At 34.3% G+C, this 16,759-nt stretch overlaps 2 protein-coding genes across 2 annotated transcripts; one reads left to right on the forward strand and one right to left on the reverse strand.

Moving 5' to 3' along the window:
• The first annotated feature begins 1,777 nt into the window (after positions 1–1,777).
• Positions 1,778–10,018, forward strand: LOC131666568 (proline-rich nuclear receptor coactivator 2-like). Its single transcript, XM_058939352.1, has 3 exons — positions 1,778–2,178; positions 3,331–3,644; positions 4,236–10,018. The coding sequence occupies exons 2-3, from the start codon at positions 3,355–3,357 to the stop codon at positions 4,429–4,431; spliced, it is 486 nt and encodes a 161-aa protein (XP_058795335.1). The 5' UTR covers positions 1,778–2,178; positions 3,331–3,354; the 3' UTR covers positions 4,432–10,018.
• Positions 10,019–10,926: 908 nt separating this feature from the next.
• LOC131666567 (cytoplasmic dynein 2 intermediate chain 2-like) lies at positions 10,927–13,574 on the reverse strand. The gene is made up of 9 exons (XM_058939351.1): positions 13,247–13,574; positions 13,091–13,175; positions 12,804–13,019; positions 12,485–12,719; positions 12,218–12,419; positions 11,939–12,138; positions 11,691–11,833; positions 11,325–11,527; positions 10,927–11,248 (listed from the first exon to the last, which is right to left on the reverse strand). The coding sequence occupies exons 1-9, from the start codon at positions 13,303–13,305 to the stop codon at positions 11,176–11,178; spliced, it is 1,416 nt and encodes a 471-aa protein (XP_058795334.1). The 5' UTR covers positions 13,306–13,574; the 3' UTR covers positions 10,927–11,175.
• Positions 13,575–16,759: the final 3,185 nt, after the last annotated feature.

The raw sequence follows: 16,759 nt of genomic DNA on the forward strand, positions 1-16,759 counted from the left end.
TTTGTTTTGTTTTATAATAAAATTCGAAGTTTGTGAGAATTACCCATATAAGCAATAATTACAAGAATCTGAATTATTAAAGCTTTTCATTCGATACTTGCACATGCTCGCAGCTGCATGTACATTGTACAAGCTGCTTCACCTTCAAGTAAAAGTTTACGTGATTGATCTAAATATATTAAATATAATCTCATAATTTTTGTAACGATTCAGTCTACGATACATTCATATCGATATATCGATTTCTTTTAATATATATCACAAGTGTAAAATATTTATTATTACATATTAATTTAGGTTTTTCTGTGCATATTAGTCGAATGAAGTTGCAAACAATTAATTACAGGCATGAATTATGTTAGATTGAATTCGGAATTATTGTATATTGTTTAATGGTAAAATGGTAGCATGCGGGAAAATATCCAAGTTGATTGAGTTAATGAATGAAAACGAAATACACGAATTTGAAAACAAGAAATATAATTTATTAGCACGAGGAAAAGAGCACAATTAAAGGTGTCGTAGGGCAATTTCCCCATCACCTTAAGAGCGAGGAGAAAAGAGAAAGCATTATTTACAGGAGGGCATCTAAACCATTTCGGTTGAATACCTATTATCTTTTATCGGTGTTCATTTTAAGTATCAATAAACCCTTGCTTTCTCCGCATAGATTTCCCTTAAATTGTTCATTTCACAGTTTTCGCAAATTATATTTATAACTGTATTATTTCATAGCAATTCATTTGAATGACTTGAAAACATTCTCAGATATACTTTCATAAATGCAGAAACTGTTTGTACAATCAAAAAATAATTTTGAAATTAATTATAACTAAATAAAATTTCCGAAACTTTTTTTTTTTAAATAAACGTGTTTTCATAAAGAATGTGAAAATCAAATTAATTAGTCCATACTAAGAGTCAAGGTAAAGATATAGAATGGTAAGTATTACTGAGGCCTCGGCTGTTTTACAGTTAACAAAATATGCCTGATGAAAAAAAAATGTAGAAATCTTCTAATTATGCAATTGAAAAGTGATCATTAAAAATTTATTTGTCGGGCACAAAGCTTACGCGTGTTTTCAGGGGTCGATTTTCGTCGATTCCCCGCTGAATCTTCATTCGTCTCATTCCGTAAGCGTGTCAGCATTACAAAAGTGACTGTCAATGTTACCCATTAAACCAAATGATTTCACTGACGGTCAATATTCGCTGTGTCCAATGTGGTTTATTCAAATGTATGAATCGTAACATCGGTCCGTTAATCTTTAGAGGGCCGAAGAATTAATATATTGACGCTACCTTCCATTGACACTTTCCCTATGATCAATCAACGATATAAGATATCTGTTATTTCCGTTTTTTGAGGGCGGTATACCGCTTGAAAACCGGCCTTCTAAAGATTAAATGTCAGCGAGAAGCACTGCAAGTAATCTTATTGGCTGTAGGCCAGAGCCAATCCGAACAGACCTACTTTTCCGATCGTTACCGAAGATTAATCGTTATTTAGACATTTACAACGAAATTATAAGAATTCTCTTTACCAAACGTTTGTAAAAATTATTTAACCCTCATTACGTATAATTTATCGGTAAAATAATAATCATGTTAGCTAAATTCAAAGAAAGTCTATCGAAAATACAATATCACGTGCAAAAATATGGCCCGCCCATTGGCTGTACTGTGGCTTAGGCCAAGTGAGTAAATGCTTATCGTGCGGGGATCTGACCGAACTGCCCATCGTTGTTATAAGTATCGCTGTCAGTAGGATCTCTGGTCAGTAGTTGCAGAGACACGAACGGTATAGGTGTAAGGTGTGTGTGCGCGGAAGAGGCGTCGGCGTTTTGCGTAGACAAAGGAAAAGACACAATAGAGAAATAAAGTGTGCAGTTTAAGACTGGAATAGAGAGAGGGAGCGAGAGTGTGCGAAAGAGAAAAAGAACTGAGCCGACGTTCTCTACAACGAAAGGAAGTTCAGTGGCTTGTTTTATTATTGTTGATTTATCTCGAAGAGCGAGGAGCCATCTTGGCAGGAGATACGGTGGCCGGCGAAGGTCACCGGATGAAGCAAAAGCAGCAGTTGAACACGAGGAGGAACAGAGTTTGGCAAGATATTTGCTTTAAGCGCAGATAGCGTTGGCATTATTTTTCAACCGTTTCACGGAGGCTTATTCGCAAGTAAGCTATAGACATTATTGCGCAGTAATATACTATCATTTTGCGCATGTGTACGTGCGACGTCAGTAGAAGTGGGGATATCATGCAGGAGTGTGTTTTTGTTTACGAGATAGAGAGAGGAGTTATAGCGTATTTTCAGTGAAATACTATTTTTTCCTTCCATTTGTCTATTGAGTTTGCATTTTCCATAAATGAAAGTTGATTAGAAACATATGTGTCAAATATTGATCGTTATTTCGAAGTTTTAAACCTGTTTAAGTAGTTATCACGCTAAGCATTATCCTCATTGGTGATGGGTAAACTTGACAGGTGACAACGAAATTAAGGAAAAAGAAATGTTAGGTATTTCGGAAAAACTGCTACTTATCTACAATTCCTAAAATGGGATCTTTAGTAGAAGAAATTTCATGATCAGTAAAATAATCACCCTCTTCATTGCTCAGTGTGCTATAGCTAGCTGTTAATAACTTTAGTCGGGTATAAGTCGTCTCCACAGCAAGAGAGCCGACGTTCACTTTTTCATGCTAAGCATACGCGACCAATATTGATGTCGATATAACTGTAGTCGATTGGAAAGTTTTAGAGTACAAGAGAAAGAGAGAGAGAGAGAGAGAGAGCGCGGGCGCTGCTGCAGCGGAGGGGTTATAAGATTGTCTTACTTTCAGGACTTTTCGTATCTTTTTTCGATCTCTGCGACATTTGTTGTGTAATTATTCATTGCGCAGAGTAGGTTTCTTCGTTCAAGGGATAACGAGAAGAGTGCAGTGAACATGTAACCTACTAAGGTGTTTATTCATTTTTTTATCAATTTCATACGATTGAATGATGAAGTTATTTCTTCTTAAACTTTGACGTAAAGATATTTGACGTCATTGTGCCGTCTATTATGATATATTCCGAAACAATTGCGCTGTTGTTTTTCATAGCGTGAATGCGCTAAATTTTCTCTTTGCCCCCTGGATCGATCACATACACACAAACATACAAAGAGAGAAGCCACATCCGCTCTAGTATGCCCCCCTTCTTCTCCCCTCCAAACGTTCGTTCTCACAGTCTCGCTCGAGCACATATGAGCCACAAAAGTGTATTCGTGTATTGAGTAGCGTCAGTTTCTAAAGGCCTCGCTTTCGGGTTATTCTTTGTGTATTGCAGACAGCTCACCAGGTCAAGTGAGCGATGACGAACTCAACGCCCAAGAAGAACAAGATCGAACGTCAGGGCTCGCCCAACGGCAAAAAGTGGACTCCACATCAGCGTAAATCCGTTACTCACTTCGCTTCGTCAGCAGTGGCGAGCAAAGACGTGACGACGACGTCGCTGTCTGTGGCTCATGTCGCCGTACAGCAGCCATCGACCCCGATCACCAAGAAGCAAAGCCCAGCCGCTAACAGGCAAAGCTGCAGCCCAAGCAACAAAAGCACGCAGCCGATGCCACGATCCTCACCCCTGCGCCACGATAGTTCCAGGTAGGGGTCTAGTATAAAGCTTCTTTTGTGCGTGTCCCGACGCGTTCTCTCGGTTATACTACGCTTTCTCGCAGTTGTGTAATGCTACGAATGTCATTGATTTTTTCATACGAACCGTATGAGCTCTTGCTTGTTAAATTGACAATCACGTAATAATACAGGGTAATGAGATAATCGCCTCAAGTTTATATTTATGATTTATTATAGTATGGGAAAAATGACACGGATGATTATAGTTTACCACGTTTTTCGTTATCTGAGCAGCATCAACTAGAACATTTTTTATGAAAAAACCACTTGCATTTTTGTCGTAAAAGTGACGTTACATCTCAACGGCTGACGTTCAATATTTTTCTTTTTAATCAAACATTATCGATGTTCACAAGTGTTTTGCCTAGTGTTTTATACCTCGGCGTTGCGGCGTATGTTGACATTTTACGCGCACACACGAAGCAATCAAAGAGCGTTGTGTTTTCTCGGCGATAAAGTGACTAACGCTACAATATAAGCTGTTAAAGAGCAACATTTCAAAATATTTGCTGCTGAAAATAACTCATCAAATTCTTATGACTTCGTCTGTTGTTGTTTTAGGGGCAGCCCAACGAGTAATTTCTACGCGGGGGCCAAGTTCTCGGAACCGCCGTCGCCGGCGACATTGCCGAAGCCGCCGCGTCATTGGACTGGCATAATGCGGACAAATACGTGCGGCCAGCAGTCCGACCGAATGATGATGCTGCCATGTAACATCACCCAGCACTTCAGCAAAATTATCAATGCTCAGGCCTGATCCATAACTACCACCACCATCTATAATAGCAAGCTCAGCTTTGCTGCTGCCCTATTAACTACTACGGGCCATCGATAGAACACACATGCACACACACACACAGACAACACAACCTACATACACAGAAGACACAAGGAGAAGCTGCGTAAAGTGCGTGTCTCTTCGGGGATCTTTGTTTTCTCCGCGATGCATAACGGCCAACATTCTTCGGCAACAAGACCAGTGCGACAACAAAGATGTGTGATGATTGCCTTGTAGGAGAGACGAGGGACATGACGAGAAGAAGAGGAAGGAAAACAAAAAAGAGAAGTTCGCACCCTACTATATTCGTAAAGTTTATATACGAATATTATACAAGTGTGTGTTGCCCAAAATGAACTCTCTTAATGCTGTGGCGGAACTTTTTAAAAGCTCGCCACATATATATTATAAACAATATACGCTTTTCTTTCTCGTTTCCCCTTCCTCGCGCAATACTACTGTAACTAGTACTACTGCTATACTATCGTTTCATCTCTCTCTCTTTGGTTTTTTTTTATTATTCGTTTAAGGTTCAACAAGAGTATTTTTATGTTTATCCTTTTTTTTGCACGCGATATTGCAAAGCGATCGATGTTTATTGTATCCCGAAAAGGAAAAGCGCGCGAGTATTCAATGTATTCGTTAGTAATTTTACTGTTTTTACAAATAAAAATGGCGCAAATTCAATCTTCTATGACGAAACAAGTGAATTTCTCACGCGTGGGAGAATCACGATGACAATACATTAAAACAAAAGAAAATGATGATACATAAAAAAAAAATTTTGATTTATTTTACACACATATAAGTGGTGTACTTTATAAACAAAAAAATTAAATAAAATAAAATGTCTTAATCTGTTTTGTAGAGACGTGAAAGTAAGATTGAGTTTGCACACGAAAGAAGGATTGCTTCTAGCAAGAACAACCTTTAGAATTGCAAAGTAAAATTTCTTCGTATTAATACATATGTAAGTCGAGAGAGAAAGTGTAACCACTCTTCCGACTCGAAAAACGTTTAAGTTAATTTAACTTGTGCCTTAATTTGAATATAACAAATTCGTTTCTTTTTTTTGGTTATTGAAAGAAAAGATAAAATTAAATGCAAATTACGTATTTTTTGTTGGTGCATTCACATCGAAAACAAATTCGAAAGAAATATAAATATAACTAGTTTACATTGTTTCATTACCGTATAGTTCTCGAGTCGGACGACTAAACAAATGTGTGCGTGTGAGCGAGTGTGTGTGAGTTGCAAATGGTATTATATGATAATAAACAAGTAGTACGTCTTTCAATGAATCGCGCGAGGATGAAAAATCGTATATATACATATATGTATCGAGTAGCATTTACTTTTAATCTTGAGGTAGAATTTCTTTTTATCAACCAGCATATGTACTATTCGCTTGATTCCGGGACGAAAAAGGCTCGTTATCGTTTTTTATTTTCAAGTTCCTCTGCTTCATTCTTATATACGTTTTTTTTTCGTTTTTGTTTTTTTTTTTTTTTTTTATATTGCAGATTTTTGTGTTCCTTTTACCGACGAGACGACAGACGCGTAGAGTCATACACAATCTTTTAAAAAACAGCTCTCGATAACGAGCAAACAATATTCAATATGATATTCGAGACCGATAAAATAGTCACGTGTAAAAGCCTAGAAAATGGGTTTAATACGAAAGCAAAGGGAGTTTATCAATGAAATTAGCTGTGATTATTGACTTAAAGGTACTACTAATTTTTTAATCTAGTATCTCACCAATGCCCAGGCGAGCAAATCAAGATAAAAATTGTAATGATCTTACTAAACGAGATAATTACATATTCGACCATATGTATATAGATAAACGACACTCGGAAATTAATAAAGACACACGCATTGTATTGTATATGTACTACTACGGTAAACCAGAAAAAAGTATGTTACATTGTAAACGTTTAAATTGTAAGAAAAAAAACACCTCCGAGGAGCGAGTAATTTTTAAGAGTTAAGTCAATACGTCACGTCAAAACGATACTCACGCATCCCTACACACACGTATACACATACACACTCACACATTATACAATTATAATCACAAATTCACACTTAGTTGGTAAGAAAAGAATTTAAGAAAATAAGGCGAGGGCGACTGGCCTGGGCCGCTTCGATTCTTCGGACTTTTGAAACAGCTCCCAGTCGATCTGCATTTTATGTGATACTACAACGTACAAAGTGAAAAGATAGCCGTTCGTCGCATCGAAAGACATATAATCAATACTCCAAGATCTCTTGTTTACGTTTGTTTTCAAATTGCTGTCTCATATTTCCATTCGGCGTTGCGACTAAGTAAAATTCGTTCATTGTTAATTTTAAGAAGATACAAAAAAGAAGATTATACATGTGAAAAAAAGAGAAAAAAATTACAAAAAAAAAATTGTTTTTATTTTTTAAACGCGGGAAAGCTAAGATCCATCGTATTACTGAACCCAATAAGAAAAAGATTGCGTCTTCGCGCAGCTTCGCAAGAAACACACACACCATACATACAACATATACACAAAGCGTCGAATGAATAAAAAAATTCTACGTAAGAACAAAGAAATGAAAATGAATATGTACGCGCGTAATTAGCTCGTAAGACTGTAGCCGTTAAGATGATGACACAAGCGAATTCCAAACAAGGAGGAAGAAAGCGTGTCGCTAAACGCGCGTCAGGGCGACCATATTACAGAAATAAACCGGACTATAGAATACACGTGTACATAGAAAGCGCGATTGTTTTTTGTAAATTTCCGCGAATCGTCTCTGCGAAATGATGAAAAGAGACAATTAGTCGCCCCGGCGGGCAATACAAATTAAAACTGTAATGACAGTATCGATGGAAGTTCTTCAACGTCTTTCTCCCTCCTTTGAACTTAGTCTTTAAAGAGGAAAGGAAAGAGTCGCGCAGACCTAATAATCAAAAGCCAGCAGAAAGTGTCTACGCACAGATCCAAGTCGTTCGGCAACGCGGAAGATTTTTGCAGTTTTTGTCATGAAAGGAACAAAAAAGATTGTACGATTGCTTGAGAATTGTAGTTGCGGATGACCGAGCGACCGAATAAAATAAAAAAAAAACACATTTGTAAGGATTTATCGTCCGCCCACTGGCGGAATGCACTGATTACATTATAGAGAGTGGAGATATGTGCGATTGTTGTCTGTATGAGAGAGCGAGAAAAAAGTGCGTCGTCAAAATTGCTCGAGTCCTCACGTCCGCGGATAACACTTCTCGCGCGTGTAAGCAGACGATTTCTTTGTTAAAGAGTTTTTCTATGCCGCGAGGTTGTTTAACCACCGACGCGGGGACTACATATATATGATATATTATATACATATACATAAATTATATATTATGTAAATGAGAAACGAGTAAAAAACCGTCTCCACCGATCGAAGCATTTTTACGTTTGTTTTTACATTTTAATGTGAGCGAGAAAGTTAGCGAGCGATGAATGTATGTATTTCATGTATGCGTGCGTGTTTGGCGGCCAATAAACTGTGATTTGATCGTTGGCCAGCCGTTGCCCAAAGCCGGGAGGATGCGCTTTAACAAATTGTAAGAAGATATAAACACATATATGGATTATATGTATATAGCGAGGAATTTGTTATTGTAAAGAGATAGGCACGTGGTTCAAAGTATGGTATTGGAACGAGCACTATTTGACAATTGGCATATCAAGGAACGAGAAGATAAAAGAAAAGAAATGTCGCCGAAAGGATTAGGATCGATGAGAAGAAAGTCAAGCCTCATGCGGCCGAAGAATTTTGCTCGGATGAAGCTTAACAAGTGCGAGGATGCGGATATTGGCACTTGGTAGCGAGGACTTGTGCAAAGTGAATACAAAAAGTAATAATAAAAGTCGAAAAAGATGCGCGTATCCCCCGAGGATGGAAGCACACGGCGAGAGTGGCGGCGCAACGGATGATGCCGAACCCCGGCGAACATATATAAAGAAGCTCCAGGGGTTTTCTTGTTATCTGACGCCCGCGCAACCAAAACAGCCACAGAAAATTATCAAGCTGAATAACAAACATAAAAAAAATCATTTGTCTTTTTCGTCGATTTTGACGAATAAAGCCAAAACCCAAAAAAATAAAGAGAGAAAGAGCGTTTATGAGTATGAGAGCGAGTCTTCCAGTGTGCGACAACAAACAGAGCCGTCGAAATAACATGTAATTTTTTTTCTACTATCCTTTAGTCCTTCAACCACTTCAACACAACCAGATCCCCTTCAACTCAAGTTTCGGATTCATCAACGACGACTCCATCAAAATTCTGTAATTTTAACCGAGAAGAATAACAAAATTTTCATCCTTTATCCTTCGATCCAGCAGTTTATTCCCTTTTCCTATTTCCTTTTCCCTAGGGCCCTTTTCAGGGCCCGTACATTTTTCACAATGGAGGATAAGCTATTTAGTTCTGCCTGAAAACTGCCCTTCTCAGGGCAAACGAAAACCAATCTGCCCTTTTCAGGGCAAATCAATAAAGTATGAACGAATGGCCTTTTTCAGGGCAATATTTATTGGTATATTTTTCTGCATACAATCTGCCCTTATCAGGGCAACTTTCTTTCAGATTGTTCAAGATACTGTGATCAATAAGACTGATGGACCATGAGAAAGTCAAGAATTCTATGGTATAATTTAATCGTTTGATCGAAGCCAGGGTCCATTTCTAAAAGGCCATGAATTCAAGCGTGCAGTACGAGGGTCAATCGCTAGTCAAAGGTTCTTTATATTCGAAGGCACATCTGTAGAAACGAAGTCACAAGGGTCAATCTTCAAGGATTATCCTGTAGGAGGTTCAATTGTGGAGTGGCGAAGCTTGTAAATATAGTAACTTATATTATCAATATATTTTATTTTCAAATTTCACATTTAACAATGACAATCTTACATAACATTAAGTGTTTCTAAACTTTAATATAAAAATACAATCGCCTACTGTTGCTTTCTTTAGTGTTGAAAAATGAAACTAATAATTTTACTCATGATCTTTCGTATACAATACGTCATTTGATACTTTTAAACCACATCATTTTGTTTGCTCCAACATCACTTTGTAATGAAAAATATAACGTTGAATGGATATTTTACTGGTAGACTTTCGATTTTTTCATCCGGTCCATAGTAACGTCCATATAATTACTATAGCTTTCTTCTATAATAATTAGATTCGTATATAATATTTTTTTACTATCTTTCACCAATAATTCACGTTTTTTTCATTGAAAGTACTTAAGATACGTTTCGCTGAACATAAAACAGTTTTGACATTGTTTGAGAAAAAAAAACAGTATACGAAACTGTACTAAAATATTTTTACTTCGTATTTTCTTTATTTATAGTACAAGAGAAATAGAGAAAAGTAATATTAAATATTACAGAAATACTTATATTTATTTAATATTTATTTTATATATATATATTTTTATACATTATTTTTATTAGCATTAAAATTGAAAATTGGTAATTATTAACTTCATCTAATTAAGTACCTACGATAATGCAAATAACACATTCAATTATATAAATAACAAAGTTTTACAGTTTATGTGAGGGCATACTGCTGAACCGTGTAATCACCTCAAACTCAACAATTATAAGGTCGGTAATCATCAATATAGAGTAATAATAAAATAAATTGACTTCGCTTGCGATCAATATCTTCGTATATGTTCGCAGAGGTCAGTAACCAGCCAAGAGAGCAGACCTAATTAGTTCAATCTATGCCAATCAGATTGCATACATATACCTATGTACGTAGAAAAGAGGGTACAATAAAATTCGACTACAAGCGAAATAATATCGTATATTTTTTACCACTTCGTCGACTTCTGTCCTTTTATCCCTCAACTTTTACGTTATTTTATTTCAGTCTTATAGCGTTAGAAATAACCACGGTATCCGTACGTCGCCACAAATGCGGCCGTCGTAGCGGACTTTCACTCGACGAGAGGCGAATGACCTCCCGTGACTTGGCCTCGTGTACGATTTCTTGGTGTGCTTATTTATAATGTGACTTTTACGTAAATATTTCCCGATTGCTTCCTTGTTTTTATAAGCATTTTTCGCATGTCGTGAAAATATCATGAAAAATTTAGAAAACGAAAAGTTCTATTTTCTTAATCTACGACAATCGTTATAATAACTATTTAAAATAGAAATAATAATTATGCTAAGAATTACGCAAGTACTGGATAAGATAGATCTATTTTTTCATTAGAATGTTTATGTTAACTCGTGTTTTGAGTTAATAAGTAAATTAAAAATAAAGTTAAAATGAAAAGATTTTCTGACATCAACTACTGGATTAACGAAACCAAATCAAAACGAGCCTATTTTTGTTACATTGTAGCTTCATACAGTATGAAAATAAATAAGTATATTTTTAAATGAAAATAATCAAGATTATAATAAAAACTTCCATTACAAAATCTTTTGCATTCGTACATGTTTATTTCGCATTTATTAATATACATAATTAAAGAAACCATGTGATATTTTTTATTTCATCTTTGATTGCTTACAATGTTTACGTAAGAAATTACAAATTGGAATGTAAAAATAAATCGGCTAGTATCTTTTCACCATAAATTAGTACGCAGCGACAATACTTTCTGTTCATATACATTCATACAATAAATTAGTAAAGCACAATAATCAATTACAATTATTTGAATCTTAATTTGATTAATAAGTTATGATTCTCGGCATTCTCCAAACTTCTAGGTTGCCTTTGGTATCGCCAATTGCTACCATTTCCCTGAAATAAAAGTAAAAATATTATTTGACAAGTATTTCAAAATATATAAATAACGCTATAGGAGTAAATTAAATACCGTTTAGGATTAAAACTTAAACAACTGGCATTATCTCTGTTATCGGAATACAGCAATATTTTTTGCAAGGCTCTGCCATTTTTCACGTTGAAAAATTTGATTTCTGGACCTGCACCATAAGCCAAGAAGATATCCTGATTTCCAAAATGCCACATTAACTGAACAGTAGTGTTTTCTACTGTGATAATTCTTAAGCTAGCCGGCTGAAACAAAATATAATTTTATATTTTAATAACATATTATATTCAATAAATTTTATAATATAATTAGCAACATTAACTTATATGTAATATTAGTAAAAAATTTCAAATAATGATCGTTGTTAAACAAAACTAAATATTAATCACTCCTTTCAATATGTTGTACCTGATCAAAATCATAAATTCTGATTTCTTTATCAGAAGCACAGGAAACAAACAAATTTTGTGTTGGAGCACTTTTTATACATGTAACGTGGCCTTTGTGTCTATCATATTCATCTATTACTGGGTCAAACAGATTTTCATCTCCTGAAAATAATTCAAAAGTAATTTAGTATTTTAAGATGAATATCAATATTCAATTGCGTAACGTTAATAAATTAACGTTAATAAAGTTAATAAATAATAAATTACCTTCTATGGAAACTGCAGTATCTATTTTACATTTATAAAGTCCACCGCACAAAGTACCAACCACTAGCAGATGTTGATCTTTTGATGAAAAATCAAAACTTGTTATACAAAGTCCTGCTTCTTGTGCCCTCTCTTTGGTCCCACCTGCACTCATTGGTCTGGCTTTTTCAGCAGGATTTTTTTCCTTTGCTATTTTATAACTGGAATGAATAGACAATGAATAGAAATTGATTCAAATATACATTTCCATTTATTTTCATATATTAGAAGAATATATACCGTTTATTCAATGTAGCTTGTGTAAAATTTACCATTAGTTTGTGAATAAAAATATACCCTTCAGCACTAGATGTTACCAAAGCTGATGCTCCTTTTAAAATTCTTTGATTCCATTGAATTTGTGAAACCAAATCACCATGAGTACAAACTTGTAATGGTGTTACAGATAATTCATCTCTTAAATTCCATACTAAAACATCACCTGAAAAACATATAATTTTTCTAAGTACACAATAAGAATAGTTTAAATGGTGCCAAAATCGTTACCATTAAATAAACCAGCAGCAATGATTGAAGGTTCTTCAGGGTGATAAAATAATGATGTAACACAAGAAGAAACTTCCAGAGTTTTACTTGGTTGTGACATCAAAAGATTATCCTTTGAAAGATTAAAAAACTGAATTTTTGTTAAATCATTGCACCATGTTTCATGATGAGTTGCACTATGGCCCACAGCTAAAGTTCCACCACCAGTACTCCAAGTTACACAACTGATTTTACCCTAAAATATATAATTATTTCTCTTTTTATATTTATTCTTAGTTATCAAGAGCTATTTATTATTTTCTATGTATATAGAACTTACTTTAAAATCTGACATTTCTAAACTATTTAGTCTATTAATTAACTGTACATTAGTAGCAGGCTCTCCATTGATTCCTAGATCATAATCGTCAAAAGCATTGCTACCATGCTGTTCATCTAAAAATTGTAACACACCAGGGGTAATACGTTTTAAGAAATCAGCTAATCTGTCATAATTATAATCTGGAGTTTTCAATGCCTCTTCAATAGTCTGTGTCTGCAAAGAAAAGTATCATTAACTCTAATGTGAATATTAATTTATAAGTATGTTACTTTTAAGTAACTTACCTCAATACTTTTCTTCTCTACAACTTGTACCTCTTCTTCCTCATGGACTACAATCTCAGTTTGAATATTGGCAAAGGTTTGCGACCTATGATTGTAAAATAAGTTTACTATGAAAACAAAATAACCTCTAAATTATGGAATTGGAACAACACTAACTTTTCACTTGATTCTTGACGTTCAAATCCTATTGCAGCATCACTTTTATCTTCAAACATGTTTAATGGATAAAATTTTAATAAACAAATAATATTAAATGTAATTCTCCAATGACTGCAAAATTGTTTAATCCACAACTGACAAAATAGTAAGTATCGTGTGAATATTTTTAATAATATTTCTGTATGCACATTGGTAACTATTTTTTATCAGCTGCGGCTATATGTTATAGCAAATTAGATCAGTATTTGTTTTTCAGCAAAGTAAGGATTGAAAAAATAAATGAGAAACCTAATATTACTTATTGTAAATATGCACATGCTACCATGCCGGCACAGCTTATACTATTGTGTGTGTGTGTGTAGGCTGTTTTATACGATACCGTCTGGAGCTTACTTTGAGCATATATATATACTACTAGAGGCAGCCCGTAGGGCTACCGAACCGTCATTGGGTATAGAAGTAGATAGCGCGATTACCAGGATAGGCTATCTCTCTCGCACCGCACGCTGATTGGCTAAGTGCGCTCTCCGCCATCAGTCGTATATATAGATATAGTTTTATATGTTACGCACTTCCAGGTTGTATATACAAAGCATGTGGCTTTGTATAACAGTTTAGTTTTTTATACTTTCTGTTTTTTTCTCGCGTATGCTATTGCAAAATGCCTCGTCAGTGTTTAATTTAATAGGAAAAATTCTATCTAAAACAACGCTCATCTGGTTATACTTCATAATTTTCAGTAAAATAATTTTTTTTAAATGAGAATAAAAAATAACAAGTACAAATAACTATAAATTATGATATAAAAAACCACATATTATACACACATATATGTACGCTCGGACATTCACACCTGGAAGGTTGGAAGCGCGCTATATATTAGTTATTTAAGACGTATCCGAGACTCTCCCTTGATGCATAAAAAATTTTTTAGTTTTGGACCTCGTATATAGCGCCAGATTTTCGAGTCACAGTGGGATTACAATGAATTAAAAAAATTGGTAATTTTTTTAGAACATTTATTATGATATTATTTAAATAAAATTAATACATTTTTATTGACATATAGCTTTAAAAAGTTATTTGTAATTAATAGTTATATTATTGCAATTTTTTAAAATGATATAAGGTTTTTTATTTTCTACGTTGACTGAGTATTTTCAAAACAGAAGAACAATTTTTATATATCGACAAGTATAGTTTCGCCGCTTTCTCATGACAAAGAAAATCTCGACGCGGTCATAAAAATGCATAATTTGTTTGAAGGATGGCTGTAAACAACATGTGTTAGCCATAATGTCACTCTACTACTCTCGCCAAGTATCTATAGGCCATCATATGCCTGATAGTACTACCATCATACTACCATCATATGGCCGAGGAGCCGCAAGCTATATGATGGTCGTACGGTCGAGGAGCCTACGGCTGAGGAGCGTAGGCGAGTGGAAGGGGAATCATGATTATGGTCGAGGAGAGACGCGCAGAGAGTATACTCATATCAGCGCTCGTACCTACTGAGTATACTCTGCGCGTAATCAGGCGCATACGGGGTCCTAAACTAAAAATAACTAATATACAGAGATTATCTCTGGTATATATAAACTAGATATTTAAATGGTTAGACCATTTTAGTTTAACGCTTTCTTAAAAAATATAGTTTTTTAAATAATTTTTTTTAAATATAGTTTTTTAAATAACTTAAACATTGAAAATTTATGATTATCTTATATAAAAATGTGATAATCTACCAAGCGAAATCATTTTATTCCCCTTATAATTATTTCTTTCTTTCTTTTATATAAAAATGTTGAAAACTATGCTGAAGCATTTTATTCGTCTGATTATTTTTAATTGAAAAAAAGTGCGAGAACTCCAATTAATTTTAGTTAATTTTGATTTCACTTATAATTTAATTTGTATTTTGCAAGAAAATAAAACAAAAATTTAATCTTAAATTTATCATTCATGATCATAATGTTTATCATCATTTATTAGCTTTATTCTGTTATAAAAAATTCTCTTTATATAAAAAAGTGATGGATGCCATGTTGAAGCATTTTATTCCTGATCTGGTTGACTAAGGCCCCGGTCCCATAGGTATACGTACGGATGCGGACACGAATCGCAACTCTAGTAACATCACTAAAAATATCTAGTTCGATTATTTAGTACCAACACTACCGGTAATGAGCAAAAGTGACTGTTGTTTAAAACTGTAGCGCCAAACGTACCACATTTAATGTTCAAATGTCAGGTCTACAATTTACTTTTCAAATTTTCATGAATATTGCTTATTGATGAGTATGCTAATGTAAAAAAAGTTTTTGGGATGATTAATACATATCATTTATATATATTTTCTTCTTCTTCTCATATTAAACATTGAACTTCTCATATTGATCATTAAATGCGGTACGTTCGGCGCTACAGTTTTAAGCAACAGTTACTTTTGCTCACTACCGGTAGTGTTGGTACTAAATAATCGAACTAGATATTTTTAGTGATGTTACTAGAGTTGCGATTCGCGTCCGTATCCGTCCGCATCCGTATGTACTTATGTGACCGGGGCCTAAGATATATTTACATGATATACTTTTGGCTATTCCGTTTTTCCGGAGGGTTGCAATGTGAAATAGAAATGGAACTAGAAATCGAAAATATTGCACTATTGCGAGTGAGGTGGGAAGAAAAATGAGGTTGATAAGACAGAAGCGTTTCATCCCTGTAATACCGGCTGGTCTCGCCAGTGAGGCTCGACGGCCGGTAACACAAAAAATAATTTCGCACAATTATAATTGCGTAAAGAACTCGAAGAGAGCTGTCCTGAGAAAATAGGCAGGAAAATCTGTGTATAAATACGTTGATTTTTGCACAAGCTAGCATTCACTCCTAGCCTTGCAAAGTGAGCGCATGAGATTGAATAAACTTTCGCGACCGTGACAGGACTCTTGTAATATTAGTTTGCGTTAATTTGTTTGTTGTTTATTAGTTTAATTGAATATGCCGAAACGAAATAAATGTGATGTTCGTATCATCTTTTATTTATATTATTGTTCGTACTCTCGTGGTCTATCGCGTTAATGAGTAAGAATTTGTTTCAATTTCCAAAATGCTTCTAAATATTAACTTTGAAATAAAATAATAAATGAATATGTATGATTATATGAGTTAGAATTCTAAAAGTTACAATTAACGGAAAAAGTATTGTCAAAAGTTATTAACTAATAAAGTTAATTAATGTGATAGTGTAATATTTAGAATAAAATAATGATAAAATTTTACATAGATCAAGTCTATCACTAGTAGAAGTAATTTCTAAAAATGATTACTTAAATTAGTTAATAACATTTAAATTATAGTCAATTTTCGTATTTGTAACGGTTTTTTGTAAAATCTTATAATGCCAATACTAAACTAGTTAATTAAAATCAATAAATTCTAAAGTTGTCATTGCTATATACAAAATTAACGCTTTCGATTTATATACAATTATATGTTTAAATAAATTAT

The sequence above is a fragment of the Phymastichus coffea genome, unplaced genomic scaffold, assembly GCF_024137745.1.
Source record: "Phymastichus coffea isolate CEN01 unplaced genomic scaffold, Cenicafe_Pcof_1.1 PCOF00059, whole genome shotgun sequence".
NCBI classification, from domain to species: Eukaryota; Metazoa; Arthropoda; class Insecta; order Hymenoptera; family Eulophidae; genus Phymastichus; species Phymastichus coffea.